At 41.9% G+C, this 15691-nt stretch overlaps 3 protein-coding genes across 5 annotated transcripts in view; all 3 read left to right on the top strand.

The window, feature by feature from the left end:
• LOC110946265 (polypeptide N-acetylgalactosaminyltransferase 6-like) overlaps positions 1–15691 on the top strand; it is a 35186-nt gene that overhangs the window by 13889 nt on the left and 5606 nt on the right. Inside the window, exons 1-3 of one of the 2 annotated variants that reach the window (XM_051949138.1) lie at positions 11596–11825; positions 13400–13912; positions 14465–14637. In XM_051949138.1, coding sequence (XP_051805098.1) covers positions 13431–13912; positions 14465–14637 — 655 coding nt within the window. In that variant the 5' untranslated portion in view covers positions 11596–11825; positions 13400–13430. Of the gene's footprint in view, positions 1–11595; positions 11826–13399; positions 13913–14464; positions 14638–15691 lie in introns of those variants that run through there. The other variant, XM_051949139.1, reaches the window with a different exon arrangement.
• LOC110958611 (polypeptide N-acetylgalactosaminyltransferase 6-like) overlaps positions 1–15691 on the top strand; it is a 35186-nt gene that overhangs the window by 13889 nt on the left and 5606 nt on the right. The window contains exon 11 of one of the 2 annotated variants that reach the window (XR_007942369.1): positions 342–732. Coding sequence is in view for 1 of the 2 variants with exons in the window: in XM_051949140.1 (XP_051805100.1) it covers positions 342–455 (114 nt within the window). In the remaining variant the exon portion in view is untranslated. Of the gene's footprint in view, positions 1–341; positions 921–15691 lie in introns of those variants that run through there. The other variant, XM_051949140.1, reaches the window with a different exon arrangement.
• On the top strand, positions 1275–7270 carry LOC127534313 (adenylate cyclase type 6). The gene is made up of 4 exons (XM_051949142.1): positions 1275–1532; positions 1709–1913; positions 2087–2211; positions 6084–7270. The coding sequence occupies exons 1-4, from the start codon at positions 1290–1292 to the stop codon at positions 6210–6212; spliced, it is 702 nt and encodes a 233-aa protein (XP_051805102.1). The 5' UTR covers positions 1275–1289; the 3' UTR covers positions 6213–7270.

The raw sequence follows: 15691 nt of genomic DNA, 5'->3' as shown, positions 1-15691 counted from the left end.
TATTGCACCCAGCCAAGAAATGCTAATAAACTACTAGAAAACCACACAAAAACGAGGTAAACGTGTTAAATAGTGAGCTTTAGAAGTGATGATGAGGTGATTTTATTTTTTGGTTAGCTGTTTTTAGTGTCAAGCTAACTAGCTATGATACTGGCTGCAGCTTTGTTCACACCAGACCGACAGCAGAGATCTTCTCATCAAACTCTTGGGATAATAAGGATGTTTACCACATTATACTATTCTCTAAACCATTCTATGTGGAATATGTAAGTGGTGTACAGCATGTTATTGAATTAATTTGAGCCTCATTTTTGATTCTCCTCTCTTATTTTACTCTCCAGGATCATCTTCTGAAGAATCCCAGCAGTGGGAAATGTTTACAGCTGAGAGGAGGGCAGATTCAGATGGACTCCTGTAATACTGCTGATCTCTTTCAGCAATGGATCTTAAGCTGACCTCCCAGTCTGCCCATCAGGTGAACTCTGGCACCTTACGTCCCCCACAGACTCGTCATCAAGGAGCCAAACCAACATCGATCCGGTTGGACTTAACGTGATGCTCGAGGCATGTGGCCGTGCAAAATCTGCAGTCAAAGATGGAGGACAAACAGTCATATCTGTTAAAGACCCTCAAGTTGGTCTTAACCGATTTCAAATTTATTTATGGAGGAAACTCAGGAAAAACATTTGAGGTTGTTGGGATCTTCAGACAGAGTTTGGACTTTGCATTTGGGTGTGGCAGCTCGACCGTGGCAGCGCTGATCATGGAAATGACTGAACTGACGTGACCGGATTCACTGGACTTACACTCCAGCTTGAAAAATCACCTATTAATGACTTTTTTTTTGCTGACAGTGAATGTTGAAATGTGAAAATATGCACAAATCTAACCACTGAAGTAATAAAGAAAAAATAAAATGAGATTTGTTTTTTTTTTAAATAAAAATTGTCAGATAAATAATAATTTGTATATAGTACGTAATAAATCTTATTTTTTTATCACCACAGGAGCAGAACACCATTTGTAAGGCTAAATACATTAAAATTGTAGCCAGCCTCTTTGTTCTGTCATGGTTATTTGTACTACTTCAGCAAGCCAACACGCATGACATCAGCACTGCTACTGAGGGAGCTGAACGGAAATTATTATTTACACCTGTGCTTTTTCTACTGCAACACGTCAAACGGTCCCATAGCAGCAGCTGTGAGTTCTGAAGGAATCCAGTCACCTGATGATGATGATGTGACTCTTGCTGTTCCTCCCATAAGGCCACAGAAGAGAAGGAAAAGATGGAGGAGCTGCAGGCGTACAACCGCCGCCTTCTCCACAACATCCTGCCCAAAGACGTAGCTGCCCACTTCCTCGCACGCGAGCGTCGGAATGACGAGCTGTACTACCAGTCATGTGAGTGCGTCGCCGTCATGTTCGGGTCCATCAGCAACTTTTCAGAGTTTTACGTCGAGCTGGAGGCCAACAACGAAGGCGTGGAATGTCTCAGGCTGCTCAATGAGATCATCGCTGACTTTGACGAGGTGAGTTCAGATACAGATTAGTAATGTAACTCCAATTAATATAGGGGATTGGATAAGGTGTGCACCATGGAAGTGAATCATTATTCATCTTCTTGTTTGTGTTATTTTGTCACTTAGCATCTCTGCTGACCTGTAGCCGACGTGCTGCTTATCTCTTTTTGATTACTTCTCCCCAGATCATCGGCGAGGAGAGGTTCTGTCAGCTGGAGAAAATCAAAACCATCGGCTCCACCTACATGGCCGCCTCCGGTCTCAACGACTCCACCTACGACAGAGAGGGCCGCTCACACATCCTGGCTTTGGCCGACTACGCCATGAGGCTTAGAGAGCAGATGAAATACATCAACGAGCACTCCTTCAACAACTTCCAGATGAAGATAGGTAAGCGTGGGAGGTAGTGGAAGTTGAGCTTGAAACGCTATCTGATAAATCTTCTTCGGATAGGCTTCTGTTGGGTCAGACAGCAGTAATCCTCCTCCTCTGAAGCAGCATTAATATTCAGATAAACTGGTGTAACTAATGTGATGGCTCACAGTCAGGTGGTTTGTTCTCAGGGTTGAACATGGGGCCGGTGGTAGCAGGTGTGATTGGAGCCAGAAAACCTCAGTACGACATCTGGGGGAATACAGTCAACGTGGCCAGCCGGATGGACAGCACAGGAGTACCAGACTACATCCAGGTACTGCAAATGTGCTGAGGTCTTATCAGCAGAGGATCGGCAGTTTTTGACTTCATGTTCATCAGAAATATTTGCCATATTCAGTTTTTGCTAAATGAGTCAGCCAGCTCAGAATATGAATCCAGTTTCTTGTGAAATTAGTCATAACGCTGTTATCACTGGTTACTCAACATGAACGTTTTTGCCCCTTATGTTCCATTCATGTTCTTTTATGCCCAAGTCACTGTGAAAACAACTTCTGCACATTTCCTGTGGTTGTCAGGTGTTTATTACTCCAAAGCACATAAAGTCTAGTTTGTGGTATCTGAAAGGAAGCTTATACTACAGATCCAATCACTGCACAGTCCTTCACTTTCAGGATTTACGCTCAGACATCTGCAGAAGTGCCTTTGAGCAAGAATCGGTGTCAGCGCTGGACAGGCTGTTATCTAACAGACATCAGGCTCTAATGTCCCTCTGGGGAAGGACAGAAAGCTAAATTTGAATTCCCTCAGAGGCCACACAACTACCACAATATTATCATCCTCAGTGGTGAAAGATCGTCACATGTTCCTGAGAGAAGCTCAATTTTATTCATAGATTCATATAGCAGATGTTGACACTTATTGTGAAATGTTTAACAGCCCACATGCTGTGAAGCTGCTCCTAAATCAAAAGCATGGAAGAATAGAACAGTGCTTCCATCTGTTGTACACTGTGTGTTACTGCAAATCAAAATACCTTCAGCAACACAAAGCAGAAACAGTGCAAATATTCAGTATTTCTATTGTGAATTAATCTTTTGATGACTTTTAGGTAAACAATAGATTATGAACGGTGTTGTGGTCATTATTTTAAAAATACTGTGCTTATTTGTAATCTGTAGAAAGCAGTTGGTTACACTCCTCATTACATTTATTTAGCGTTCATCTGCAGTATAGCATTAGGAGTACTATCACAAAATTGCCAGCTAATAATATAACCTAAAACCCAGTTTGTGGGTGGGGTGGGGGCGTGCATTTCACACCTAGGTATTCAATAGTGCTCCATCTGAATCAATTCACACCACAATAACTATGTTATGGCTATACAAACCATCTAATTATGCAGAAATGCAGTATAAAGAACCGTTGAATCGCCGATAGATAACTCGTGTAGCCACAATAAATGCTACAGCTGCGACACACATTAAAAAACATCCATAATGACCTCATAAAATTGCAATAATATTTCGGGAAATAGCATTTCTTTATAGCAAATAGGTTTACTCACCAAAAATTCTGATTATTTGGACACAAAATCCATCCTCCCTGGAACAAGTTTTAATTCGTTTTAGTGCTGAAAATGTCCGCTGGACAGAAGCAGTGGACACAGGGATGGTCACCGCCAAACACAAATGTGTACAGCTGCCCCATGCCCTCACTCAGATTTTTCTGCTGAAGGAAGTCCAGGAGATCAGTGGGAGATTTTCCTGCAAAATCATCCATGGCATACATTACAGTCAGTTCTGGTTTTAGCCGAGACCGATGGTAAAGTGTTCCGTGGCTCTGTGGTAAGCTGGAGAAGGCTGCATGCGGGAAATTTCTCTTGTATTCCAGAAACTTCTGGGGGTCGAGGAGGGTGACAAACATCAGTTTTTCATGGTCGTCTGAAAAATAATACTGTCCAGAATCCTGCCGTGGAGTTGGTGGTAGTGCGCGCCACGATCTTGCGCTTGACCTCTGCGTGCGCTCGGAACGTTTGCGGTGCGTTCAGGGACCTTGTAGAGTTCCTCGTATCGGCTTCTCTCTCGCTCAACGGTGTCACAAAACTCCTTTACCCTAGCCAGACAAAACTGTACATCCAGTTTTGTGTCATGTAGTACTGAAAAGACCACGTCTGAATACTCAACAATGCCATTAAATATATGAAGCGGTTTCCTGTTTGTGACAGGCTCTAGCTTCGGAATTCCCCGACCTTTCTTGACGATGTCCAGCTTTTCTTAAAAAGACCGTCTTGAAAATGGCTTTGACAATAAATCTGCAGCCAAACCCATTTCTTCTCCTCCTTCAACCATTGTGGGTTGACAAAACGGCTATTAAATAAACACAACTATATTTCTGTTCGAGCAGCTTGCTCGCTGTTGCTAGTAAACTCTCTGGGTATCCAATCAAAGGGTATGAGTACGCTGACGTCACCGTACGCCTGTTAGAGGGCCTTGGTACGGTGGCCCCGTACCTTGGTGTCGCCAACGCAAAATCTAATTGGTTGAAGCAACAGTTTAATCGACACTTATTTTTTTGATGGAAGGCCTCCAAACCATAGACTGTATATATATTTATATACAGTCTGTGCTCCAGACAGATTTCTTTGACTTTCACTCTGCCTGGCAACAAATTCATGGCTGAAATGTGATTGGTTAAATGCTTTAATATGAAAATACACCTCTAGAAGCAGCACAGCCAGGGGAAAAGCGATGAAAGGAAGTGGACAGACAATTTTGAATTATTTAATAAGTATTCATGAACAAAATATAATTAACATCAGTCTGTGATTCAGATATTTTTTTAGGCCAGCCGAGAAGGCCTTGCAGGCCCTGACGGCCCACCACTGCTTAAACCTTACATGTGTCCCTATGTTGACGAGAATCCCTCTCCTAATAGAGAGGACATGTACAAGATTTTTCTTTTGTACTTTTAAATAAAATGTTACCACTAAAATCACTATTAGTACTTTCTAAAATACAAAAAACCACCAGTTTCACTAACTGCAAAGTGGGTGGAAATCAGCCCACAGAGCACTTGTAATGTAACGTGATTGTGTGAATTTATTAACAGTAACTCATTGTATAATTGTGTTACAGACAATTGTAATGTGATGACAGTAATGTGTGTTTGTCCATTTGTTGCCACCAACACGGAATATATGTATGAAGTCCATGAAGTAGAAATTAAGTAAATGCCCAAAACTGAGCATATTCAGTTCAAAATAATACAAGAGACACGTCCGAGGTGGAGATGTATGAAATATGATGGAAAATTCTCATAGTTGCTGTTGAATTTTCTGAGTTACTTGTTTGCTAAGTCATATTTCAGGTCTAAATATTGTGAAAAATTGGTGAAAAGTGGCCATTGCACTTTTCTAATAGACATGTTCCAAGGATGATGGTCTAGGAGACATCTTCAAATAGCATGCACGAGTTTGGAAAATTATGCAAAACAAAGAAAAGCAACAAATGATCACATTTAGTGTTACATTTTGATAATGATTTTATAATCAAAGCTTCATTAATTTTCTGTCAGTTGAACTGTCAGGAACTGCTGGTTTGACCCAGATAGATAAATACTGTTGCAGATGCAGCACAGTGGCTTGGTGGTTAGTACTTTCGCCTTGCAGCCAGAAGATTCCCGGTTCGCATCCCAGCTTTGCCAGGATCTTCTTGCATGGAGTTTGCATGTTCTCCCTGTGTATTGTGAGTTTTCTCCAGGTACTCTGGCTTCCTCCCACAGTCTAAACACATGCTGAGGTTAATTGTTAACTCTAAATTGTCCGTAGATGTGAATGTGAGTGCTGTTGTTTGTCTCTGTGTGTAGCCCTGTGATAGACTGGTGACCGGTCCAGGTGTCCTTCACCCTGAGTCAGCTCAGTTAGACTCCAGCCCATTTGCGACCCTAACGAGGATTAAGCCGTGTATAGATAATGGAGATAATGGATGATGCAGACTCTATTTTTATACACATTTCACTACTTTTTAAACATTCTCTTCTACACATTATCTTCCTCTGTTTACGTTCTGCCTTCATCACGGTGCTTTAGGGAGATTATTCGGTGTGAAACTGGGACTGACACTGTTTCTCTCTGGAAGGGTTGAATGTCTCATATCCTGAGTGTCAAATGTCGGCATCCTCTCTTAGGTGACCACGGACTTGTACCACGTGTTGGCCAACAACGGATACCAGCTGGACTGTCGAGGTCTTGTCAAGGTGAAGGGAAAGGGCGAGATGACCACTTACTTCCTCACCAGCGGCCCCCCGGGCAGTTAGCGACGGACCGGCCGACCGCAGACTGACTCCCCCTGCACTGATGAGGCGGACACTGCAGAGAGACTGAGTGGTCAGCTCGATGAGGCGATGAGCACCCATAGCTCGGTGAAAACACACCGGGGACAGGAGACGGCCGACGGAGACGCGTATGTTCACGTCACCAACTCAGATGCCAACACAACAAGTCCTCCAATTCATACGACCGCATCGGTCGTTTTCACCGTGCACCGGAATACGACGCATCGGTCGTTTTCACCGTGCACCGGAATACGACCTATGCGGTCGTATGAACGTTTGCGCCCCTACGGGGAAAACGAACGCATTACGGGATTTAATTCGCAAAACGGCTTTTCCGTCGCAAAACGGCTTTTTTCTCACTTTCCCAACACGTTTTTAGGGTTATGGTTAAGGTTAGGGTTAGAGATAGGGACAGGGATAGTGTTAGATAAAAGTTTGTTCATGATGACGTTTCACCTGCGACTCCAGAGTGTCGATATTTACTCAACCGCTAGAGGTCGCATAGTCAAAACGTAACACTGGGTCGTAATACTGGCATGTACAGACGACCTATGTGGTCGTTTTTTGTTTGAGGACAGGCTCCAGATGCACATGTGTCGGCCGTCGGTCATGTTTGAAGGCTACCCCACCTCCCCAAGCTGCCCGAGAGATAATGAAGCCCAGTTGCCTTAGGACGGAAGTGGCATTGCTTGTGTTTATGAGCAATAGTACAAGTATTTCATGTGGAATCATTATTTATTTTTCGTGAAAAGCAAAAACTACGTTTCGTTAAAGAAAATATGCAAGGACAACATGAAGGATGACAAATAACCAAAGAACAAATGTTTGATATGAAACACACACTAACGATTCTGCTCAAATGTACGGTAACCTTAAGTAATTTATTCATCTTTTGAGAGAAAAAGGCCACGGAAACGTCACTGTCACTGACAGGGATGAACACTTTTTTTGTTGTTTTTTTGTGGACTTACTAATGAAGGAAACGCACATGCACACGTATGAACACAATGCAAATAAAAACACAACAACTTTTGCTTGGACCTCTGTGTTTCTTATCAGGGCCTTCTTTGTTTCTTCCAGTCTGTGATTATCTGCAGTCTGGACTTGAGGCTGTTTGTGGTTTTACTCAGATGTACGACTGAACACTCGCTCCCTGCAATGTATTTTTGGTTCGAGCCAAAAAACGAGAAGTATGAAATGAAGGAAGGGCAGTTGCATTCGAAATGCAGAACAGAAGAGATTGTGAAAGTGTGTGTGTGTGTGTGTGTGTGTGTGTGTGTGTGTGTGTGTGTGTGTGTGTGTGTGTGTGTGTGTGTGTGTGTGTGTGTGTGTGTGTGTGTGTGTGTGTGTGTGTGTGTGTGTGTGTGTGTGTGTGTGTGTGAGAATGCTGATCTTTACCTATAAAGGGGCATACTGTAATTTTTCACTGTGAGGTTTTTACAATACTGTATGACAATGCTTTCTTGCCAAACTGGTTGCTGCAAGGCATGTATTATATTATTCATCGGAGTTGTGTGTCCATTCCTGATTTATTTTCTTTTTTTTGTGTGTGTCAAAATGATCATTTGAAGAGAATTATGTCTGCTGCGCCTTTTACTGGACTGTGATTCTGACTGATTTCATTCCAACTGAAATAAGCAAAAGCCTATGAAATGTGTGTGGTTTTTTTGCATTGTGTAAGGAAATGTCAAAGTAAACTGGTTACCTGACAGCTTCAGGATTAAGTGTGTGCAGAAATTCTCAATCTGCTCATGTCTGTATTGCCTTGAGATGATGCAGTCTGCATACTTCACGGACCAATATTCACAACTCTACACTACAGTATTCAACCCTGTTTTGTGTTTTTCACATGGAGGTTTGTAACCCCCCAAAATTAGTTTGAAACAGTAATCAGATCGCAGTGGCGGCTGGCCCATAGGGGGCGCTGGGGCTCCGCCCCATCAGCTGTGGAGGGGATTTTTTTTAATTTTAATTTTAATTTTTTTTAATCAGCTTCAGTTTTACTTAATAGTATGTGTGTGCCTACATGTATTTTAAATCATTTAAACAACATTAACACCAACCGACAACCGAATTTCGGCCGAACTACGGTATGGCATTCTCCCACGGGGCGCTCGGCAAAGTGCCCCTGACCTGCAGCTAAATAGCCAATCAGGTTATGATTGCTAGGGGAAAATTACTGATAATTGGCCTATCGGCGTCACCAAATTTAACGCCGATGGGGCGCTGGAAATGTCGCCCCAACTGCTACGTAAAAAGCGTGAACGTTTATGATCGCTAGAGCTACTTGAGGAGCCAGCGATAGTTTTTTTTCGTAGTGCGACTCCCAGACTCCGTCCTATATCGGGAGGAAAAGAGGAGGGAGAAGATTCTTGTATAAATAAAACCTAGAGAGAGACAAACACATGCGCACAGAAAAATAGACACACAGGAACAGAGACTCACAGGAGCAGAGACAGAGTGTCTTTTAAGTTTATTTTACATTCAATGGGCAGTATGTAATAATCATATAGTTGTGGGTTGGTTGGTTGGTTCTCAATTCTTTATGTTACATTTTTATAGGAAATGTTCTCTTTCATTCTCTCTTCAAAAATAACTGAACCCACATTGATAGCATAACGTCTAATATGTCTGTAAATTGTTACTTCTTCTGTGAAACTGGAAACTGAAATTAAATTATTATTGTGGACCTGTAGTCATTTTCCAACTGTTCATTTGAATGCTTATGCTCGATCTGTTGGCACACCAGCCCCACCAAGATTTTTTTCACCAGCCGCCACTGGATGAATGTATGTATTGAGTTTTTCTGTCCACAATGAGACTACTGAAGAATACTAGTCTTTATGTTGCCTTTGGAACTGATGAAGAAGCTGAACTGTTGTTTCCTGAAGCTTTACACTCTGTGGTAATATATGCTCATTTTTCTGTTGGAGTCCAAAAACGCTGCCTTAATAGGCTGCAAAAAAAGCTTCTCACTTTCGTTGGTCTTTCTCTGTCCTTAAAATGAAAGGTCAACGAAACACTGTTGCATTTTCCTTTTAAAAAGAAGTGGCAGTTTAACAACTAGTGCAATGACTGATTTGAATTCCCCTTGGATAAGAATTAGAAAAAAATTACTGATTTTTTCTTTGAATTTATTGTATTTGTTTCATTTGACGTTCTTTCTTGAACAAAGACAAAATGAGTCGACTGCTTACTTCACAATGTAGTTTTAGCCTGTTTCGCGGTGTTCTGTTTGTTAGCTTTAATTTAGCTCTCGTGTCAATCAGCACCACGCAATCAAGATTCCTCCCTGTGACAGTAACCTGAGAGATGCTTCCATCTCCTTTTCTGCATAAATCAGTCTATAGTTTCAAGAGGACGATACGGGAGAGAGTATTTAATTGCTTGCATATGAATAATGAATTTCTGTCGAGGTAGAGGTAATGTTCACTTACAACACTCTATGCTGAACATTAATTAAGTGACATAAATTCCTCCTAATCCCTGATGAAAAACACTAATGCTACTATAATAGATTCATGACACAGCGACACATAAAGTACAATCAATGGCCACTTCTACAGGTACTTCTTGCACAGTCTGATGCAACCCGACACTACTGTTCATCCTTTAAGTGGACTTTTATGACCCCTATAATGTTTTCATACACAGGTGTCATTTTTAGTCATGAACAAAAGTTAGCATGAACTTGTCATATCATGGTGGTCTTTAGTTTCTGATGACTCATGTAACTGAATTTTCTATGATGGAATTGTTGAAACCCATGCATCTTTGTCAAAAAGATATATTAAAGATCTTCTGCAAAAATGCCAAAAATATAGGTACAACAATGCTTACATTAGGTTTAAATTCTCCGTAGACTTTTTTTTTACCTCAAGTAGGTGCTTTTAGTAGCTGTCCACAAGCTTCTGCTTGTATCTTTGATTATTCCTCTTTGCAGAATTAGTGCTGTTAAACTAAATTTGTTGGCTTTCTTACACAAACTTGTCTCTTCTTCATAGCCAACAGTTTCTTGATTGGGTTTAAATCAGGGTGTTGGTCAGATTAGTCTCAAACACTAATTGTAGCCTGATTTAGCCACTTCTTTACCAGTTCTGATTTGTGTTTGGGGTCATTGTCTATTTGGAACATCCAACTGTGTCCAAGACTTCCTTCCTTTTCCAAACAATGTGGAGATAATCCTCATTTTTCGTTATTGTATTTACTTTGTGTAAAACAGTAGTTCTACTGCAAGCCAAAGAGCATGATACCGCCACCACCATGCTTAATGGTAGATTTGTCGTTCTTTGGGTTGAGGGCCTCACCTTCTCTCCTACAAACATATATTTGATTGTTATCTCCAAATAACTCATTTTTTTGGTTAATCTGGCCGTGGAACTTTCCTTTAGAGGGCTTTTTCTTTGTCCATGTGACCAGCAACGGTCAAGCCTTAAGGTGTTGCTTCTAGAGGAAAGGCTTCCTTGGATTAATTCTGATCTCCAAAGTTGCTTTAAATTTAGTCTGTGTGCCTTTCCTGACTTCTTGTGGCAGAGTTTAATAAGTATCAAACAGGCCCTATTTAAATTGGCTCAGAGGAGTCACCAACGGTAGTCGATCATAGTCATTCACAAGAAGTTGAAGTTTACAACACTTAGAAAATTTGATTAACACAGCTTTTTACATCACTAAAACTGAGAATTCAATAAAAATAATAATACATTTTATTTGAAGGTGCCTTTCTTGCCACTCAATGACACCATACAAAAACATTCCTGTACATACACAGCACACATTAAAAACAATAAAAACAATAGAGACAGGGCAATTGGCATTAGATGGAATATGCAGTTTAATCACGGTATGTATATTTTTGACCCAAGAGATTTTTTTTTTTTCCAGAAGACCTTATAATAAATCCATAGAAGAACCAAAGTGAATAACTGTTTCTTGTGACAAAGACTCATGGTTTTCAGTGACTCTGTCATGATTCAGTGATTGGAAACTCAAGACTCCCATGACATACATTGTATGAAAAAAATATGTGCAAACCTTTGTTCAGGACTGGGTTAAGGTCTGAAAAATTGTCTATGGTGATCATCTGGAATGCTCTCCTCTCAGCATAGTGCAATCCAGTAAAAACCAAATGTAAGAATTTACTGAAAATATACCTTTCCAACAACATTTTATGTGTTATTGAATCACGGAGTTTCTCATAAAGTGGCCACGGAGTTCGCTTTGGATTATCTATTTTACAGTTTTTGTCTTTTATTTGTGCATGTGTGTGTGTCACATGTTTTATGTTGCGTTCTCCCACGTGCGTGAAACTGTCAATACAGGGGCGCGAGCTCTGTTTCCTTTTTTTTTTTTAAGAGAGAAACAAAGATGCGCGCGGAGCTGAGCTGGGGAGGCGCGCGGCCAGCAGGGGACTCGCTCATACTAATTATTCCAACTAATGGCACCTGTTCGCTCCGAAAGCACAACAGTCGGCAGCGCTCTCTGCTCCAGCTTGACAACTTCCAAGAAGAGCCCGGAACATTTGTCGGCTTCACACAGAAACACCGAGTCCGGTACTGAGGCAGGTGAAAGTGGGTGACAATTGCGTCTCAGTTTAAGGTAAGAGGCGATATTTTTTGAGAGCACAAATCATAAACTATTATGGTACTGTACACCTTGGTGTTATTTGTGACGCTTAATGTCAGATTGTCTTCGCCAACTTAATTCGTGATTTCTACTAAGGTAGTACATTGTTTCCTCGTGTGGTGTTTAAAGCTGTGAATGGCCTCATGAAGACTCAGTGAAAGCAGGATGTTTGCGGCTCTTCCTCTTTCATTTTGCTGTAATGTGTTCAACTAAAGGCCTCCTTGGCATTTTTATTTCCTCATCATATTACTAGTTCTACTGGTGCTACTTGCTATTCCAAACTGTAGATGCTAACCTGTAATTATCCTGATCTCATGCATTCCTGATAAAATTCATTCATCATGATGACACATATAGATATTCTGACATTAAATTCAAAAGCACAGACTCACATATTGACTTTGTTTTGGCAATGATGTACAGTAACTGACGAGTTAATCAATTAGTTGTCAACTATTGAATTAATCACCAACTATTTCTGTAATCGATTTAAAGGTATAGTATTTAAAAAGGCAAAATTCTCTGATATCAGATTATTAAATTATAATATTTTCTGATTTATTTACTACTATGGCACTAATGTTTTGGGGTTGGAAAACACTAATCAAACATTTTGCCCCATTTTCTGACTTTTATTAAACCAAACAATTACACAAATGCAAATCAAGAAAATAACCCAGAGATAAATCCACAATGGAAATAATCAGTAGTAGTCTCCCTAATATTGTGTGATTCAATGTTTTTCATTCCTCCTCCTCCTTCTTCCTTATGACTGTGGTTTCCCATTAGAGACACTCACAGTGGCCTGTGGTTGTTTGCTCTCTCTGGAACACCAAAAGAGTGTCCTCTTGAATCAATTATGAAGTCGGCTGGCCTGAGAATTAAGTAAATTAATTATGACCAAGTAAGAGTGAGTCTCTTTACAGTGATCACCTAAGGACACACAGATGTCCTACATTGCAGCGATATCCTGTTTCACAAAGCAGGAAATACAGCCTCCCATTGTGCCAGGTCCGGGTGAAGTTGTCTGTACTCCATGTTGCAACCTCGACTTCCTGCAGTAGATGACAGCTTATCAGTAAAGGTGATGTGTCTTTGAGTGCAGGTGTCTAAGCGCCGCGTTGTGCGTCACTTATCGGCTGGCGTTGGAGCTGCAGGTTGCGCCGGCAGCTCACCTGCTGCCACGTGGGTCCTGGTGGACTGTGTCCAGAGCAGGTGAATTCAGGTGTTTACTGAAAGGTGTGGTGTGTTTGTTCGCTGCACCCGCCCTCTGGGGCTGTTTCCTGAAGAGAAGGAGAGGGAGGAGTGAGCTTGGCTAATTTGCCAGCTGCTATGACACTTTAGGAGACGCACAAACCGGTTTGTGGGATTTTGCTCTTGCTCGTCTTCTCTTTTTACTGCAGGAATAGCAAGTGATAGCAGGTAAGGGTTACAGAGGAGTGTGTTTTGAGTAAAGAGTTTGTTGAAGTTAGCTTAAAACCCTGAGGCCAGTCAACAGGGAGCCAGCTTTCATTCTGTTGTAATCTCTCTCTTTTTTTTCTGTTTAGCAGCCTTTAGGTGTAACACCCACACGGAAACATGCGTCTGTTTCCACGCCGGCGTATGTCCCCACTTAAACTGGTGCTCCTTGGGGGGACTATCTTCTTGGTGGCCCTGGTGGTTCTCCAGAGGGACGTTGGCACCTCATCTGCTGGGGACCCCTGGCTGCAGGAGCTGGTGAACAAGAAGGACCAGATGATGGTCATGGTCCGAGACGCTGTCCACAACATCGGCTTCCAGATCGGAGCCCCAGAGCAGCCACCGGTACAGGAACAGCCCACAGAAGACGAAAACTGCCCTGCTGGATTTTACACTCAGGCTCAGCTCAAACCTTACCTGGAGAGACCTCCTCAGGACGCCCAAGCCCCCGGAGCTGATGGGATGGCCTTTCAGACAGACCACTTGAGCCCAGCGGAGGAGAAGGAGAAGGAGGAGGGCATGACACGGCATTGTTTCAACCAGTTTGCCAGTGACCGGATCTCGCTCAGCCGAAGTCTCGGGGATGACACGAGGCCTCCGGAGTAAGAGCATGTTGTCAGAATTATCTGTCTGAGTGTGAACTGATCACTCTTTTACCAACAAGTGTGCTGACGTGCACAGGTCAGATACAACCCTGCTCCTTAGCTGGGATCAATGAAGTTAATTATTTGCAAACTGTTTTCCTGAAAATGATTGAGTTAAAAAGCCTGATATGATTGTTACCACTGAAACGGAGTATAGTTTGCACAGTGTTGAGTATCCTGATAATTGAAACTGAAACATTGTCTTTGTTGTAAATGCTTCCATTCTCTGTAAATATTTGTCCACCTTGATAGCTTTTACACTCTAATAGGATATGAGATATTTCCCCTTTCACTGTTTACCAGTGGCTTTGAAAATGAGCCGATTGTTAACGAGAGCCACACATTGAGCTAGTTAAAATGTTTGTTAGCAGATCTTGAATGCCTGCACACAATGGCCCATTATACGTAGCACCCCAGGATCTTCTGTGACTTTTGTTTCATCAGATACACCTTCTGTCTCACTCACCTCTTTGTCTCTCTGTGTATTTTGATGGCACCTGCCTCGCCCAGGTGCGTGGAAAGGAAGTTTCGTCGCTGTCCTCCTCTGCCTACAACCAGTGTCATTATAGTCTTCCACAACGAGGCTTGGTCCACACTCCTCAGGACGGTGCACAGCGTCCTGCACACATCTCCTGCTATCCTGCTGAAAGAGATCATCTTGGTAGATGATGCCAGTACAGCAGGTATGATATAACAGGGTTTCTGCAGGGCATTAAAAAGTATGAATAGTCATTAAGTTGATTCTGCAAAAATGAAGGCCTTAAATGGCATTAAAAATCATTACATTTGATTCTCAGTGGCATTAAAAATTCTTGCTGCAGTTTTCAAGAAAAATATTTGACAATAATAGTATATAATTACCTCCGCCAGGAGGTTATGTAATCACCGGAGTCTGTCTCTCTGTCTGTCTGTCTGTCTGTCTGTCTGTTTGTTTGTTTGTTTGTCTGTTAACAGCATAACTCAAGAAGTCATGGACGGATTTTCACCAAATTTTTACAGGATGTCCGGAAGAGCAAAAGTAACAATCGATTAGATTTTGGAGGTAATCCGGATCACTTTCTGGATCCAGGATTTTTTTGAAGGTCGAAGGACAATTGAGAGATGGCCGCCAGGCATGGCGGAGGTCTGCGCTCTCCGAGTGCTTCTCTAGTTATAGACTGCAATTCGTCAGATATGTGCATCTTCGTAAACATGTCGAAGAATTGCGATAATTGTTCCGGCTGGTCGGGTACAATTGCCAAACGCTGCATATTTTTAAAGTGGCCGGCAGGCTGGACCAGGCGGAGGAGAACTGGGAAATGGAGAAACACAAATTCCAGCAAAAATGGCTCAAAAACGTGGATTTCAGAGAATGAATACAGCCCATGGGTGGTAAGGGGTGGTTTCTGGATTCAGAAATGGTGAATGTAGGGACAGTTTTCATGTAAAACAAACCTGTGTAGTTTGTTGAGTTCACGGTCGTGGCATAAAATTTTTTAGAGAATAGCATTACAATGGCATTAAGAAGCAATAAATTTGGCTGGCTAATTTCAACTGAAACCCTGTGTAACTTAAACATGCACTAATAAAAAAAGCATACATGGAGGACTTCTTGACAGGAAGCTACAACAGTGTTTACTTTAGAGGTGTGTGACAATAAGAGAAAGTTCTATTTTGTCGCTTAATCAGGAACAGAGTGACGAACAAACTGATAAACTCAGTTGTTCTGCTAATCTGTTGGTGTGCCAGTAAAGTGAA

Source organism: Acanthochromis polyacanthus, chromosome 6 (assembly GCF_021347895.1).
Source record: "Acanthochromis polyacanthus isolate Apoly-LR-REF ecotype Palm Island chromosome 6, KAUST_Apoly_ChrSc, whole genome shotgun sequence".
NCBI lineage: Eukaryota > Metazoa > Chordata > Actinopteri > Pomacentridae > Acanthochromis > Acanthochromis polyacanthus.
Note: the sequence above shows the minus strand (reverse complement) of the source record. Positions and strands in the feature narration are given on the sequence as shown.

Bases quoted from the DNA above. Each gene is read 5' to 3' on its own strand.
- LOC127534313 (XM_051949142.1), top strand. From the start codon at position 1,290: ATGGAGGAGCTGCAGGCGTACAACCGCCGCCTTCTCCACAACATCCTG. The intron at 1,533-1,708 runs GTGAGTTCAGAT...ACTTCTCCCCAG, and splicing joins TCATCGCTGACTTTGACGAG to ATCATCGGCGAGGAGAGGTT. The intron at 2,212-6,083 runs GTACTGCAAATG...ATCCTCTCTTAG, and splicing joins GAGTACCAGACTACATCCAG to GTGACCACGGACTTGTACCA.